This window comes from Passer montanus, unplaced genomic scaffold, assembly GCF_014805655.1.
Source record: "Passer montanus isolate IOZ18808 unplaced genomic scaffold, ASM1480565v1 scaffold1, whole genome shotgun sequence".
NCBI lineage: Eukaryota > Metazoa > Chordata > Aves > Passeriformes > Passeridae > Passer > Passer montanus.
This window is the reverse complement of record NW_024356504.1, coordinates 10339876-10356897: the sequence shown is the minus strand read 5'-3', so window position 1 is coordinate 10356897 and position 17022 is coordinate 10339876. Positions and strand designations below refer to the sequence as shown.

Sequence of the window (17022 nt, the reverse complement as noted above, 5' to 3'; positions counted from 1 at the left end):
CCTGACCATGTACCTCTACATTTCTACATGCACAGCATCCAAAAATCTTGCTTAGTATTTCTCATTATTAACATAAACTCAAAGAAAGTGATGCAGTCCAGCAAAGTAAAAATAAAATAGTAATTCATAGCTGTTTTGGTCCTTGAACTTTCATTGCTTTATCTATTTACAGACAATAATTTTAAAGGTGAGCATCTCCTACTCAGACCATCTATACCAGTGAGATTATCAACATCTGCACTGTGAAACAATAAAAAAGGTCCTGAAATAGTTACAAACCACTACTGCTCTATATAGTTTCAGATTTTTCAGTGCCACAAAATAGAACTTGAATGCTTCGTTTCATTAAAACATCATGTTTAATTTCATGATGAAATGATTTTTTGTATTTCATAACCAGCTAGCTATTTTTTGTGTGATCATAGAATAACTTAAAATTAAGAAGGGAAAAACCCCAAGAAATTAAGAGTGCCTAAATGTAGGGACGTAATTAAGGGGTTGGATCACACAAGAAGACTTCATGAAGTTTAGTCATGAAAAAGCAGATGACTTGAGGAAGACTAAACTGGGAATTGACAAAAGAAGGATCTGTCCCATTCACTAAATGAAAAATCTTATGACTTCAATGAATACTGCAGGTATAATTTTGTAATAACACACTGCAGCTTTTTCAATTTTGAACAAGTCGTGGGTGTACTTTCCATGTATCATGCACCTACAAAAATTCATTATCTTAGAATATCTTTAGAAGATAAATGAAACAATACTTATCTTCTTTTTTTGCTGATTGAAGTTGTCAATAATGACACCAATGAACAAATTCAGGGTGAAAAAAGACCCAAAAATTATAAAGATGACAAAATACAAGTACATATACAAGTTGTCTTCATACTTGGGTTGCTGTAACACCTAAGGGGGAAAAAAAAGGAGAAAAATTATTCCTAAGATTTCATGTGAAAATTTCAACCAGACAAGTGGCAAACTTGCACAAAGTGCCACCAATATTTTGTACTTGGACACTATTCCTATCACTTATATGAGCATATTTTTCCTATTCTGCCTCTATTATATTATCTTCCTCGAGCCAGGTCGTATAAGCTCTCAGAGGAGGCACACTCCTACATGCCTCTTGCTGATAGCATCTGGCAGTTTGTATTCCCTTGCCCACGTTACGTTACCACAGAATCTCATACTCATTTTTCATTCTATTGTATGGATATAATTGCATATTTAGGATAAATACACACTTGTAGATAGACAGACCTCAGGAAAAAAAAAAAAATTTAAAATATTTGCAGTACTTACATCTCTTGAGTCAATAGCTGCATACATAATATCCATCCAGCCTTTAAATGTAGCCTGTAAACAGTACACACCTGTTTAAGCATTCTAAAGACAATTCATTTAATAATTTCCAGCAACTCAGTACAGCACCAGGAATAATTAGCAGCATTAGATTTCCAAAGTGTTTTTGCCTCTTGGCTCTCTATTCAGCTGCTCACCAGATATACTGCTGTGTATCCCGTTACTTTGTATTAGATGTTAACATTTTAAACAGTAAGTATGATTAACTTATTTATAATTAACCAAAATTATAGAAGGCATTTTAGTTCATCAAATCATGTCAAGTGCAAGAGCTATGTACAGCTGGATGTATAGCCTTATGTAACTGAGTTGCCACCAATTAGGACTAATATGTAGTTCCTCCATCCCAAGTCAGAAAGGTGGCAACAAAATGGAACCAAAAATTTGATCATCTTTAAAAAGGTATTTTCCTATAATCAGAATATACATTGAAAGATTTTACCTGGTTTAGTAATTCTATGTTCACTTTAAATATAATATATTGTGCTTTTCAGAGCCTAGATGTCTCATACATTCTGAGATAAAGTAGTAGAAAGTGTTTCATGTGCATTGAATACTTAATATTCTTCATAAATTACAGCATTTATTGAAATTTTGGAGGTATTTCCTCTGCCCAAAATCTGTACATTTTTATATTTGACAGTGAGGTGTAGATTGCTTCATCATAATGTTCAAAACAGAAAGTAATTTACTGTGTTGTGGCAATTAGTTCTCTTTTAAATAGGCAACATCTCCAAGTAGAAATCACTTGGTTTTTAATCCAGCTGTGCCCAAAAATAGAGCAAAAAAAGGAAATAATTCTATGTTTTTTAATCTTAATTTCAATTTTGCAAAACAAGACTGCAGATATTGGTTCCTTCATTTTCCTTGCCACGGAGACCAGTTGCAGGATAGAATCAGGAATGGAACACTCTTCATCCATGTTTTTTACTGTATCACCATCATCTTCAGTTTCATTTCTAGTGGAAGTTTCAAAAAACCTTTTTTTTTTTAATGCAGGACACAGAGCAATTTGGCATCATCCTGAAGTGCACTTAAAATGAGAATAAATTATTTTCTTAAAGGAAAAGTCCTTTACACTGTTGGAACAGTAGAATACTGAAGAGAGCATGATTATCTTTAGATGTGAATCTAATGTGCAGCAACTTTCATGTCTTGGGGTCAACACAGGAAATGTAAAGCTCAGGTAACTAACGGTATGATGGTGAAATCAAAATGTATTATCAGAGGAACAATAACTCAAGAATAAATCTGAAACAAGTAGCAGTTAAGCTGAAGAATTTAAAGTCCTTGTGGAATACTTGGACTGCAAGCGATTAGAAGAGGTAGATAAGGTCTATTTATGTAATTACCAATATATGCTTAACTTGTTCTCAAAGGCTTTTAATGGTGAAGACACCACAACCTTATCAAAAGTATGTATTCTGGCACTTCCTTTTATTATTTCCTAATGCTTACATCCTTCTGTTGCCATTTCAGGCCCACTTGTCATAGCTATTGCAGATCTGGAGAATGGCAGGAATCACCTTCATGCAGCATCTCTTACTTTTTTGCAAATTGATTGTTGCTGTCTCTCTTTTTTAGGTAGTGATCACTGTTCCTTCAATTGTCCCATGCAACTCTCGTTTTCCAGAACTCTGTTCAGTCTCTTTATTTTCCTCTGAGCTCTATTACACTGGTTGATCTCTTGCAATGGCAACCAAAACAGGATTCAGTACTTCATCTAACAAGGTCTAAATAGGGCAAGATCATTTTATCATGTTTACAGTACTGCTTTTGTTTCTGTCTTGGCACACTATTTGCATTTTTTGGAATATCGTGACTTGAAATGAGCACTTCAGTCTGAAACACCATGGGAAAATAATGGGCACACTTTTACTTCAGAAAGATGATGTGAATGATAGGGTGGCACTTGTGCAAAATGTGTGCTGTTTCCTCAGATTCATGATCAACAAGATCAACAAGACTCGTGATGATCTTTGCATATCATCCTCCAGGCAAAACAGAATAATTATTGATTTTTTTCAAATGTATTGGTGTAGCCTAGACTAAGTAGAGTCAATGAAAAAAGGTAGATTAATTTTAAGATTTAAGATATTAAGCTTCACCACCATCACTAAAGTACTGCACTATAAAAAACCAGTACCCTTTAACTAGTGATGGGAAATAGAGCTGAAGAACTGAGTTGTGTTACTATTAGTGTTTTTGTTGTTGTTGTTGTTATTAGAAAGGAAACTTGAAAAGAGTGTGGGGTGGAAAAATAGAAATATAACATATTGCTATCTTGTGATTTCCACAATGAGGTTCATAAAACTCCAAGATATTGAAAATTTTGAAGAAATTAAGAAAGAGAGTCAAGGTATCCCATTCACTGAAAGCATTATTTCTACTTTAGGTGCATAGACCTGCTAATATTTATCTGCAATGATATCTCTTTAAGAGAAATAAGGTGTTGTTTGAAACACCTGAAAGAAAATAACACAGAAAATGACCGAGATCAAATTATTAGTTTCCATTTTGCATATTACCATATAAAATATATTGTATATTCTCAGTGACACTAAATCAGGAGTAATTAATTGATTTCAAAGATTACAGCAGTATAACTGAAGTCAGCATCTGTTCCAAAGGTTTTTTTTTCCTGCCAAGGAGATTTCAATTGCACACACACAAACGCGGATTCAAATGTAGTTATAAATGACAACAGAAAAAAAATCCCCCATCTCCTTTACTACTGGTAAAAAATCATAGATTTTTTTCCACTTGATAAATAATTTCTAATGAAGTTGTAAGTCATGCTGGAGTTTTACCACTAAATTTCTTTACCAGAAAAAATCACCACAAAGATTCACATTCCCTTTTGGAGATACAATACCATCTTGCTTTTAAAATACTAACCTGTTGGAACTTTGAAAATACCCTAAAATTTTAGCCTTAGAGTTCAACTTCTGATTTTTTCACCATACACTTCAAGAGATGTGTTGTCTTACTGATATTAGTAACAGTAGAGTATAATATTGTGCTTTGAGACCCACTGCTTTGCCACATTTTATCCTGGTGAGCAGGATAAAAGCAGGCCTCTGGGAGATTTACTTACCAAGGAATGCAAATACTAGGTTCAAGTTAAAAGGCATAAGGCCATAAAACTATCAGGGCAGATGCCACATCTCTTTGTGTACACCAACCTCTTCCTCTTCACTCATTGGTGCATGACAAGTGTGAAAGGAATTTCTCCAGCAGATCTCTCTCTGCTTTGATGCTTCTCTTTAGGGACAGAGAAATACTCAAGCAAGTTCAGACCAAGAAATGAAAAAAAGAAGCTTGAAGATCCACATAAAACTGTATGATCTATGCTATATTATAGAAGAAAAAGATTCTTATAGAAGAAATGTGTACTTATATGACTGATAGCATGAATAATTATACTCCAAATTATGTAAGAATTCTGCAAAACAGTTTGATCAACAAAGTCCATAAACTCACTTTTATCAATGACATGTATTGTTAGGCTGTATTTTTGGGCAGAAAGAATTATAACACTGCTATAATACTAAAGATATTCCATGCAAAAATGCCTCCCATGAAAGAAAAAAACCCAGGAAATGTCAACTAAAAATTAGGTAATGTTCTTTTCCTAGGCCTCTCATTCAAGAAGGTCATTCACCAGCACTGCAAGTAAACACCAGAAACAACATGCTAGAGAGTTCCTTTTGCTTAAAGTCACTATCACACACTGGCATTTTTTGAGCCCAGAATACTTATTTCTGAAATTATCTCCCTGCTTTTGAGTGTTTCTGTGTGAAATATATGTTTCTTGTTCATATTACTCTTAAAAAAAGAAGAGTTTTCTGTGATGAACAGACCTATATACTGCTGGAGACATTAAAAAAAAGTTTTTCACAGGTCTTTCCCAGAATAATAAAGCCCTCAGTGCCTTGGCTTGAAGTTCTTTGGCTTGTTTTCATTTCAATTTTTTTCATAAAAATGGTTCTAATTTCCATTATAATTCACTCCAATTAGTGATATAGACAGTAAGGTTATGGTTCTTGTAACCCAGAAAAGCTGAAGGGATTTACAGAATTCTTTGGCTGACTCAAAGGGCATGAGCCAGAGGGCTGAATGGAGAATGGAAATAATGGGGAATAAGAGGAAGCTTTCTGTATTTACTTTCTGGCCTCCTGGCCTTGTATCAGTAATTCATGCATAGATACTCTTCACAGAAACTGTTTTTAGAAAAATGACATTGATCTCCTGGGGGTTATTTTCTCAGGTCCAGCGCTAGTAAAAGTCTGTGCCTGAGGTTGTTGAGGTGCAGAACCAAATGAATTCAGTAGAAAGGCCAATAATGTTCACTTTGGGCAAACAGAAAGCATATCCACTTGCAATCATGGTTTTATAATCAGATTTTTCAGGCTCAGTATATAATTTTAGGCCAACTGCTAACTTTCAATAGCTTTATCTTTGTTTCTGACACAGTAATGTGTACCTCTAACTGAGTCATATTTTAGCATTTAGTCTTCTTTCTATTGCTGCAGGCTGTTTAGGAATGGTAGGAATATCTAGAGCTATGACATACCTATTTAAGTCATGATTGTTTTGACATGATGTCTTTGGAGTCCTGTTCTAGAGTTTGATCCAAAGTACTTTATATATCAAATAGACGATCACCTTATCAGTCTTTTTTGATTGAGAAAGCAATGTAAGAATCTCAAACAGTTATAAATTGTGGCCTTGTTTTCTTGAAGGTGAAAAAACATAAGATTCTCTACATTTTGATGCATTAACTGAAAATCAAGCTGATATTATTCTTTCTCAATCCTAGGTCTCTTATAATTCCATAACTGCACAATCACTACTACTGGCTTACTTACCAAACCCTAAAAGATGCAGGGATGATGTTTTGTTCAATGACAGAAATGCCCCTGGTTTTTCTGCTATGTCAAACCAAAAGGTCTTGATGATTTTACAAGCATTTTAGCAATATAGAAAAATTAAGTGCTGTTGTCATGAACATTCTACTCACACAAAAAATCCTCCATCATTACATGAGAGTCTCATGTTCTTGTAAATTCTCTACATTGTAGATACTGCACAAACAAATAGGCTCATCCTCCATGAGAGAAGGTAGGTCTACTTCTTCTTCATAAGATACTGCACAAACAAATAGGCTCATCCTCCATGAGAGAAGGTCCCTCTATGGTAGGTCTAGATTATTTTTCCCTTTGGAATTGTGTGAATCAATGGCAAATTTCTCCTAATTTGCCTCCTGAAATATCCAATAATTTAAGAATCTAAGTCATCATGTAAGGAAATATTTCTGTCTTTTCAATAAATAAAAGAAATAATCTATGCATAGCCAAAACACTGAAATAGCAAGTAGCTTTGTGATTGCAGCCACAAAGCCAGGAAAGAAATGAATCTGGACTTGTGTCCCAGAGTAGAATAGGTTACTACTAGAAAGAGAGTTGCAAACTACTTGGAAAGAGTTTTGTTGATGTCTTGTTTCTCCTGAACACCTGTAATGAAGCATTCTGACTCCCTGGGTGAGTAGACTTCATAAATAAGGCAAAGAAAGTAAGTCCTTAAAATCTTTAGTTATCAAAATCAAATTGTATTCAGTTCAGTATTTTATTTTTTAATACTATTGGTCCCTCTCCACTCTTTCCTGATGTGAAAGTAAAGTGAGGAATCATAATGAAATTTAAATGTACAGACTTACCAGTCACACAGGTAAGATGCTGTATTAGCTGGGAGAGGCAGTTCACATTGCTCAGAACTATTGTTTTAGACCTTGTGCAGGACAATGTCCATACCACTGCATCATGTTAATGATTTGGTTTACTGAGATTTTGTATAAACAACAGAAAATCTGGGAACTTATTTAAAAGCAATAAAAATGAAGCATAAGATACTGCAGATTTAGATAGTAACCTCAAAAAAAAAAATACATAGAAGTTGCTGATGGTACACAACATAGGTAAAAGTCCAGCATTTTCTTGATTAAAGCTGGGTCAGATTGGCAGCTGCTTCAAAATACAAAGGTTGACAGTGTTGTGACACCATTTTTGATATTGAAGGCATAGTCTTCTAGTATCTCTCTGCATATATTTTCTTTCTTTTTCCCTCAGATTTTGCTATATAAACTCTGAGGTCCTTTTGCACAGGAGTATCAGGAAAATATTTCATAGATTCTAGTATCAAATGCTATTTTTCTTTTCTTATTTCTCTTCTAAATGAGAAATTGCTTTTCAGATTAGATCTGCCCTGGCGGCAGCCACAAACCTGAGATGAGATTTATTACCTGGAATTCTTTGTGACTTTATCACACCAATGGAGATTTTTTTTCAGCAACTGGAAAACTTAAAATATTTAGATACCTGAATACCATTCTCAGGTAATTCTAGAAACTTTAAAAGTTAGAAGTGGTTAAAGAACTAAGGGAGCCAGAAGTAGGAAGTTGTGTCACTAGATGTCCTAAAGATTCTTTATTCATCATAGCAGACTCTACTTGCTGCTTATGATGAAAAGAGTAATCAATTACCCATGTAGCAGGACTACTAAATCACAGATAAAAATCATCAGGTAAATGTTTTGTCTCTTTGTTGCTAGAATTGCTTTTCACTACTGCATATAAACAGGAAAAGGTATATAAAGAGTGATCACTTACTACTTGAAGTAAAGAAAGATACCCAAATCCTACATTATCAAAGTTTACTTTCACGTTTTTCCATCGGGCACTTTGATTGTTTTTTATGAGTTCCTCGCACTGACTAAAATTGTTGATTTGGTCGACTTCAAACCTTTCATCAGTTGTGGTGTTAACACAGTAGTAGAACTTCCCAGCAAACAGATTTACTCCCATGATGCTGAAAATTAGCCAGAATATAAGACAAACGAGAAGCACGTTCATGATGGATGGAATTGCTCCTAAAAGGGCATTCACAACCACCTAGTACACAAATACAGGGGGAAAGAGAAAAGAGTATAAGCATATTTACAGCAATACATTTTTGTATACTGTTTCACCATTCCTTAATAAATGCTTATTCAGAAACTAATATTATAAATTTTAAAGCAGTACATTAATAACTGTAGCATTGCATCATTCCTTTAAATTATTAACATTAGTACATGTAATGAAAAGAAAATAAGGTAGATAATGAAAATAATTAATAGAAAAACAAAAGAGAAGACTTGGCAGTAGTACGATGATGCCTGACATAGACTTGTTCTAGATAAAAAAGAAAAACATGCTAAATGAAAAATGTAGACATAATAAAATTCTAAAAATGAATGAAATTATAGCTTAAAAAATGTTTAAATCAAAATGGCAACCTGTAGATTTGATCAACATAGTTTTGAAATTTAAGCTGAAAATACAAATGCCATGAATCTAGAAACTAAGCTCTACATAAAATAATTATGCGCGAATTAAAGACATAACTTTATTGCCTTATTGTTCCATGCAAGATTATAACAAAGATTAATTTCTTTGTATACAAAAGCAAGACAGGTTTGCAATATGTGTCTACTTGAATCAACATAATTTATTTCAAGCTCCAGTCTTGTTGTTTCATTAATTAAGTTAGAAATACCCTTCATTTATCTAGAAAAATATATATTTAGGACTTCTGATTTTGCATTTTGAATTACTTTTGGGGGGAATTACCTTCTTAGATATTTGCAGACAAGATGTCAATATAGCTTATGTAGAAAAAGGTGCATATTTCTGATATATACAGAAATTAATTACATGTGTCTGTCAGACCTATCAAAACTTTAGTGATGAGTAATTATTTTTCCTTAAGTATCCAATTCCAGCTTCTCATTTACAAGTTATGTTTTATTTAAAAGTTGACATTGTTTCTTCTGTAAACTTTTGGGACCTGGTAGGAAGGTAAAATAAAATATGAAGTAAGGTTCTGACTTTCAGTAATCTAAGTCCTGCAGCAAGGCAGGAAAGGACTGGCATGGATATTGGAGTGCATTAAGTTGTCTTAGTCCGTCTCTGTTTCCTGCACTATAGACACATTCTCCTCACTACCAACATAGTTGTGAGCAAGCTAAGAACTGCTCAATCTTACTCCCTGTATTTCACAGCCTCTAGAAGGCCTTTGGAAGAGGAATATTGTGGTTGTGTTATTTGTCATTCAGCACCCTCCTCCCCTCTTCCTTCCAAGTGTTATGGGCAGCAATTAGGACCTGTTTAGAGATCTTAGGTAGAAATGTTGTTTTTGGGGCATATTTTCTTTTCAATTAGAACGGTCTCCTCCATTGCCAGACAGCAGAAATGGGACCTTTCTGTAGCAGAATAATCCATATCTTCTATAAAACCACAATTTTATTTTTTAAATTTAGCTCTTTTTAATTTTATTTTTTTATATTGCTTGTATTTTTGGTGATAAAAAGATCCCAGTAATAAATCTGTTACTATTTATCTTCATAGAATTGAGAACAACATAAAAATTAGAAATGGAATTAGAAATTCTGAAATTTGTTCCAAGTCTGACCTGATCTATGACACTGCATTAGGCTATTGCTGCTTTGAAATTCTAGGCCAGCTAGTGTTTGTGGTTTTTTTCCCCCACTCCTAAAAATGTTTCAGATGTGTTACACTGATTGAATTCATCTGTTTAATCTTGATGAAAAACCTGAAAATAAAGATGTCAAGAAAGAAAGATGGGGATTTAGTTCTGCAACTCAAATGAATTAAGGTTACCTCTGCTCACACAAAGAATGGTTTTGCAAAAATTGAGTGCCTGTAGCAGTTACCTTTATAACAACCCTGGTCCATTGAACCACAGCACAGATCCAGAGCAGGCAGCAGAATATTAACAGCAACAATAACTGTTACAACAATTATGCATTGATAATAGTTGTAGAAAAAAAGATTTCTACAAAATGCATCAGTGTGTCTTGCACTTGAAAATTTTTAGATGAACAGGCAATGCAGTCTCACCACTGAGACTGTGGAAAGATCAGCTGCATCTTCTTGGATGAAAAGAGAACAGCTTCCAGCAACTGTTCCAACAATGCTTCCAACAACTTAATTCATAGAGGTCACTGAAAACCCATCAAATGGTAACAATTTTTGGTCACTACTGACCTGGCCTGGATGCGAACTGGTGACCTAGAGGTGAAAGGCTCTGTATCCTATTACCAACCCCTTGAGCTATCCAGTCCCCCTGGAAGGTTTTTTAAGAAAAGAAGAAAAGAAAATTAAAACTTTTAGAAGTTGTTTTCTCTATGCATTTTTTTTTCTGTTTGATTTTTCTTCCTCAACAGTGTTGAGCCTTACCCCTATCATATTTATAATGTAAAACTGTATTACACATTGTCAGATGCTCAGCTGACTGTAAAGTCCTCCTTAGCAAGAGGTCTTTAATTGCTTCAACACATACACTTGGAGCTAATAGCCTCAACAGTGTTTTTGCTGTTTTACTTTTTTTTATTTATTTATATTTGCTTTGGGAATTAGCTGAGGTATCTCAGGATAACCAGGACATTAACTTAATATATATCCAAGATTGCAGCCATACACACACAGACAACACACTTCAGTTACAGCAAATGGGCAGAAGAAAGGGAGAACCAATTGAAAAGTAAACTGAGTGTAGAAAAGAGGTCAATTAGCATTTCTTAATGAGTTAATTTAGCAAATAAAATTGCCATTGTCATCTTGTTAGAAAGAGTCTGTAGAAGGTTAAAAGAATGTTGGCAACAACAGGTCTTATTTTTTGTTTGGTCTTTAAATTTAGATCAGATATACATGATTCAAAATGCATTTTTTCTTTTAAAAGAGGCTGTTCTCTTGGGCCTATTTTCTGTTATTTCTTGATACAGAATATAATGCCAGTAAATTGGAAAAAGATGTTTGCATAGTTGTTTCTTTGGTTTTATAAATTACCTATGCATTTCCTCAAGGCTGGGATGCTGCTGGTCAGGCTGACTCCAGTGAGCAAAGCTGAAAAAGCCCAAGTTGATTCTGCTTGTTCACCTTCCTATAGCTTCAGGTAGATGGAACAGCAATAAGAACAACTGATGCCTAAAAAGACGAAGGAGCTCTAGACTATTTTACATTTCAGTCAACATTCGTCTAGGGGGAAAATATAATTTTGGAAAACCACATCTGCTCTAGAAGAAAGCAGTATTTCATATATATACACAATTGTTCATGTTTAAATTTACGTAACATTTATCTTCCAATATCAGATTTATATATAGGAGAACTACTGCAATATTAATTGTATGTCCTATCTTCTGGCCAATAGGAATTTTTGTCAAGGCAAATTAGTAATCCAGATGTTTTTCATGGCTGCTGTTTGTATCTTCTTTTGAAAAAATCTCCAAAGAAAACAGTAAAAAATCAGTTTTGCTGTCAGAACTGTCCATATGTGTGTAATGAGGATTGTACAAAACACCAGCTTATCCCTGCTGTATGAATAGAATATAAGGAAGCTTTACTAGACTGACCCCTGCTGTGGGAGACCTAGCTGAACACATAGTGAGATATAAATGTATTTTAGTTGCCAGGGGAACGTATTTCCCATGGATCCTGACACCTCAGCTGCCACAGACTTTCCAGGAATTCCTACATTGGAGCTGAGTAATGGATATATCAGGACCTCCTGAAATCTGTGAACAAACAAAGAAAAATCTTTAGTAGTACTTAGCCACTTTCCCCATAACTTTTGCAGATTCTGTGACGTTCCTAACGCTCTTCCTGGTGCAAATGAGGAGGAAGTTACCATCTTTGGGATGGAAAGGGAGACTATAGAACTTTTTTTCTACTCAAAATTAAGAAATACTTTATTTGCCTCCACTTGGAAGATATCAACTTTGTAATTTTATGATTAAATAGGAAAAGTTGACAAAGAGCTGCCCGGGAGAACATTTGCAGTGAGAGATGGAGAAGTGAGCAAGTAGACATTGTTTGGATTCTTGGTGCAGCACATAGGTAAGACTGCTGGAATGGCAGGAGGCACACCATGAGTGGACACAGATTAGGCACAGGTGACAATGGGGTCTGCATTTACCACGTGCTCATGGGGAAGGACCTGGAGGACAACACACAAGGAAGTCTAGAACACTCTGAAACCATGCTGACTTGACCAAGTGGGTATCAAGTAACAAACAAATGTATTCTCTCTTAAAGAAGAGTTGAGGCAAGGGAAGAAAGGACAGAATAACTGTATGTAAAAATACAGCAACTATCCCAGGCAGGGGATCAAAAGAGCATCAGAGGCAGACCATGAAGAAACCCCACCCCCTAATCAAAAAGATTAATTATATGATGCTGTAATAATGGCTTTCTGTTCTCCCTGGTACTGTAAAATCGATGATGGAAACTGCCTTTTTCTGAAGCTAGAGGAGCCCCTTCTACAAGTAATAACAGCAGAAAGTCAGTGGGATTGGAGGAAATGGTCATGGGGCTTAATTTAGGAGCAGCTAAGTCAGTTATAAATGTTTGTAGCAAAAGCAATGGAGGTAGTGGACCTGAGGGCCAGCAGACAGAATGAAAACATGGCCCAGTGCTGAGGATTAAGAGAGACCCTCAGCAGAGGCTCTGGGATTTCTGCCACAGTTGCATAATGTGAGGTTTGGAGGTGCCCATGAAGGAAAATAACTGGCAATGCAGTACAGGAAAAATATTCCCACATAATATACCCTGTCTCATCTGAGTGCATGTGTGGAGTTGGATTGAATATGGCTGTTGGGAGGGAAAGGTTAAAACTGGAAGATTTGGTGAAGAGGGAATAGTTTCTCACAAAGTGAACTTGCATCTGGGAATGCTAAGCATGTCAATGTGGGAAAATTACATTTATTATGCCTAGTTTTGTTTATCCTCTGCCTGTTTTGAGAAGTAGAATTCCTGTGTAGACATAATGCACTCTCACAAACATGCTTGAGCCTCCTCTGGGAGACAAACAGCTCAAAAAAGCACAGCCTTGTGCTAAGCTGTGCATGTACAAAGCCCTTTCATATATTGGGGCAGGCTGCAGGCCCTGCTGTCCCCAGGAGGATGAAGTAACCCTAAGGGAGCTTGTGTCCCCGTGTGTCTCTGCCTCCCAGCATTGCTGGCAAGGAAATGAAATAAATTTACTCTTTGCATTTGAGCTGTGTTTTGCTGGTCGCCCTGGTTACCTGCCAATTCACAAAATGGCTGTCTAAGGATTAAAGTTCTTTATAGTGAAAGGATAAAGTATATCTACTTTGCCACAGCACTGCTGGAGATGGGAATTTTATTCACAGATAATAATAAAAATGTATTCCATTTTATCAATGTTTATATCAGGTGATAAACATATGTGATATTGCAGTCTGGCAGATGAGGACAGAACAGGAAAGCAAGAAAGAGAGAGAAGGAATTGAGAGAGAGATTACAATAATTCTTTTACCTCAAAACTAGAAACTGTCATTGAATAGCTTGGAGTGGTACCCTGGGAAGAAGCATGCTGCATGTGCTTGGTGATCAGCTATGACCTGGCTGTAGAGGCAACAGTGAATGAAAATGAGGCATATCTGTGAGAGAAACTGCAACCTACTTGACACGATCCAAGTGATGGTTACGGAGGAACTAGGAGAAATTTTAGGTTCTAGGAACCTAAAAATGTAGAATAATCTAAGTAATTAAAACTTTCTCATTTTCAATTAATTACTCCTATTTTGTCTCATTGGATTTTTTGCTAGAAACTAATTTTCATAAGTTTGTCCCACAAATGGAAATCAGAGTGGTACACCATGCACCATGTTGAAAGGAATGTATGATCTATAATCCACTAACTACATGCTATTGTTCCAGTATTTACTTGACTACGAAAAGAGGAAATAATCCCAACCCAAAGAACCCCCTCCCACAAAAACAAAAATCAATCCCATTCCCCAAATGAAAAAAATTAAACCACAAACCTCCCAAAACCCTTTCTATCAACTAAGAATTTTCCTTAACTTAAATCTGTTGTCTTGTTGCCATTTTTGCACATCTGAGAAGAGTCTGGCTCTGTCTGTTATCTATCTTACAAGCCAAATTACAGGTAATTAATGGCTTTTGCCATTAATAGATGTATAGTAAAAATCTGGTTTCTACTTTTGCTACACAGTTTGCCTGAATTCTGTATATATTTGTTCGATTATGTCTACATATACATTTTATTTTTAATGACATGGTCTAGGATTATGTAAGGTCAGAATTAAATAACATTTGGAAAAATGTTTAGAAAACTCATAAGAAATTTGAAAAAAATAAAATCCCTATTGTTTTTGCAAACAAATGTTTATCTATAAGTCACTATCACTAAAAAATTAGTAAATCAAAAGTTTGGAGAAGTAAATTATGATGGGACTATACTATTATTTAAAGCAATTTTTAAAAAAAAGCAAAAAACATTGTTTCCTGAAAGAAACAGTGAATGCATTTTATCAGTGTTAGGCATGAGAAGCACCTTGTATGAACCAATTGAAAAAAATTATCTATGACACTGGCTTCAATTTTTTGAGTACAGGGAAGACTGTATTGGGAATATACAGTGAAGATTATTAGAAAAGTACCATTTGAAACAGTGATTGTAAAAAAAGTTGGACTTAGCTGAGAGTATGCTAAGTCAGGCAGGTGGAAAAAACCAAAGAGACCTGTCAAGGAGTGACAAGAAAATCTTAATCTGAACAATAATGAACAGATAAAGCTGAAGAGATAAAAGGTCTCAGAGGATAAGAAAATCACTCCCTGAACAAGACAATTGAAGTATTTTCTACTTTTCTGTAACTGTTACTATACAATGGAAAATGGAAAATAATTTCTCAAACAATGCACCAACTACCTTTACAACACTTGATGCTGGAGAAATTTCATACTCCTGGGTGGTGAGTTTATATCTTGGAATGGCACAATTGTTAGCAGAGAGGTTCAACTAGGTGATTCTGAAGTTCTGTTCCAGCTTCAATAAGAAAATTTAACTTGTTTAAAGTAGCAACACTAGCATTTTTTATTCACGTAACAATCTATTAAAAGCAAGATACACTGTTGGATTTAACAGAAGATGAGATTCTGGAGCAGCCTGATTCTGTTCCTCACCAGAAATCAAGAATGCAAAAAGTACTTTTGAAGATAGTATAAAAGAAAAGACATAATTTTACATAATGTATTATAGAATAAAATAATTATCTGCCAAGCAATAAATCACAGGGCTCCATTAGTTTGAGAAAGCCTGGTAAATATTGTAAAGAGACACAAGCATGAAAACAGAGCAATTACTTGATATGGGAAGAGTATCTTTGTAATTCACTGGATGAAGCAAAAAGCCCCAACTTCTTGCCCTCCTTGTTTCATTAATGAAATGTTGTCAACTTTTATGTACCCTGTAACATTTTCAATTAAAATGCAAACTATATTATGTATCCCATTCAAATTGCTTTGAATTTTGGTCCTAACAGTACAGGTTTTCTGTAAGGTACAACCAATATGAAACTGGAAAAAGATTTTATAATTTTCAATTATATAAGGTAATTCTTCATAAGTTCTTGCCTTATTGTAGAATTACAGTCTATAAAATTACTAAGATGTTTCCTGTATGATTTATGAACATCTATATAGAGAGACTTCAAAGTTTATGCATTTTTTTAATTGCCTTTCAGGAGACACAAAACATCTAATAGACTTTCCTCAAAACTCAAAGTTAATGAATAAGGTCACAGTGCTCAAAAATCCTTCTGGTGCATGATGTTTAGATCAACAAACTATATTCCTCTATTTTTAAGAGAAATTTGCAGAAAATGTTCACTCATTTCATTGAGAGTGAATACATAATTCTTAAGTGTGAGATGAGATGCTAAACTTACACTGAACATGGTTGCTACTGATGCAGCATTGACAGTGCAGCTATAAAAACCCCTGCATTAGTGACACCCTCCTGCAGTTTGGGCTTGCATAGGGCTGTAGTTCTAACAAGTGGATTTTGCTAATGATTCTAGTGAATGCAAAATTTTTGTATCACTGACATGTCTCTGCAGGACACTTTTAAACCCTAAGAAAGATAATACTCTTTGTTCTATATAAAAAATATATTTGTATATAATTTTTTTTATAATTTTTATTTAAAAATTATGAAAACTAGCTTCCAACACAAGCCAAAGAAGACTGAATTCAGATTCCAAGATGGGATTTTATATGTTATATATTGTGCGTATACAGGTGGAATGATTTACTTAATGTAAAATATAGGATGTTTTAAATTACACAAAAAACTTAAACTGCAATTATATAAGTATCTGTAGTTGTGACTATTCAGATCACAGTATTTTGGAGTGTGTTTAATGCATTAAGAGTAATATTAAAAAAAATTAAGGTTATTTTGAGTATATTTGGTATAAATTGAGTAACAGGGTAAAGCATAGATCTTTCCAAAATAATATAAAAGTCAGATTCAAATTTTTAAAGAAAGTAAATTTTTATCTCAGTTAAAAAACAACAAAATAATCTTAAAATAGCTGAGAAAAACACTAATTTTCTCATTTTCATGCTTTTTAATATTGAAATTTCAAAGAATTATTTCCAAAGATTTAAAGCAATTGAGAAGCAGTGGAGGATGAATATATAGAATCTACTTTTACTGGTATGCTGGCATTTGCAGATGAGGTTGTCTCTCCTCCTAACTCTTAATA

The 17022-nt window shown here is 34.6% G+C and overlaps 1 protein-coding gene across 4 annotated transcripts in view; it reads right to left on the bottom strand.

Annotated features, from left to right (window-relative positions):
* The window catches only part of SCN1A (sodium voltage-gated channel alpha subunit 1), a 90264-nt gene that overhangs the window by 5211 nt on the left and 68031 nt on the right, over positions 1-17022 (bottom strand). For all 4 annotated transcript variants that reach the window (XM_039720174.1, XM_039720347.1, XM_039720086.1 and 1 more), the window contains exons 22-24: positions 8033-8314; positions 1306-1359; positions 772-909 (exon numbers count right to left, since the gene is read on the bottom strand). In XM_039720174.1, the coding sequence (XP_039576108.1) occupies positions 772-909; positions 1306-1359; positions 8033-8314 (474 nt within the window). The remainder of the gene's footprint in view (positions 1-771; positions 910-1305; positions 1360-8032; positions 8315-17022) is intronic.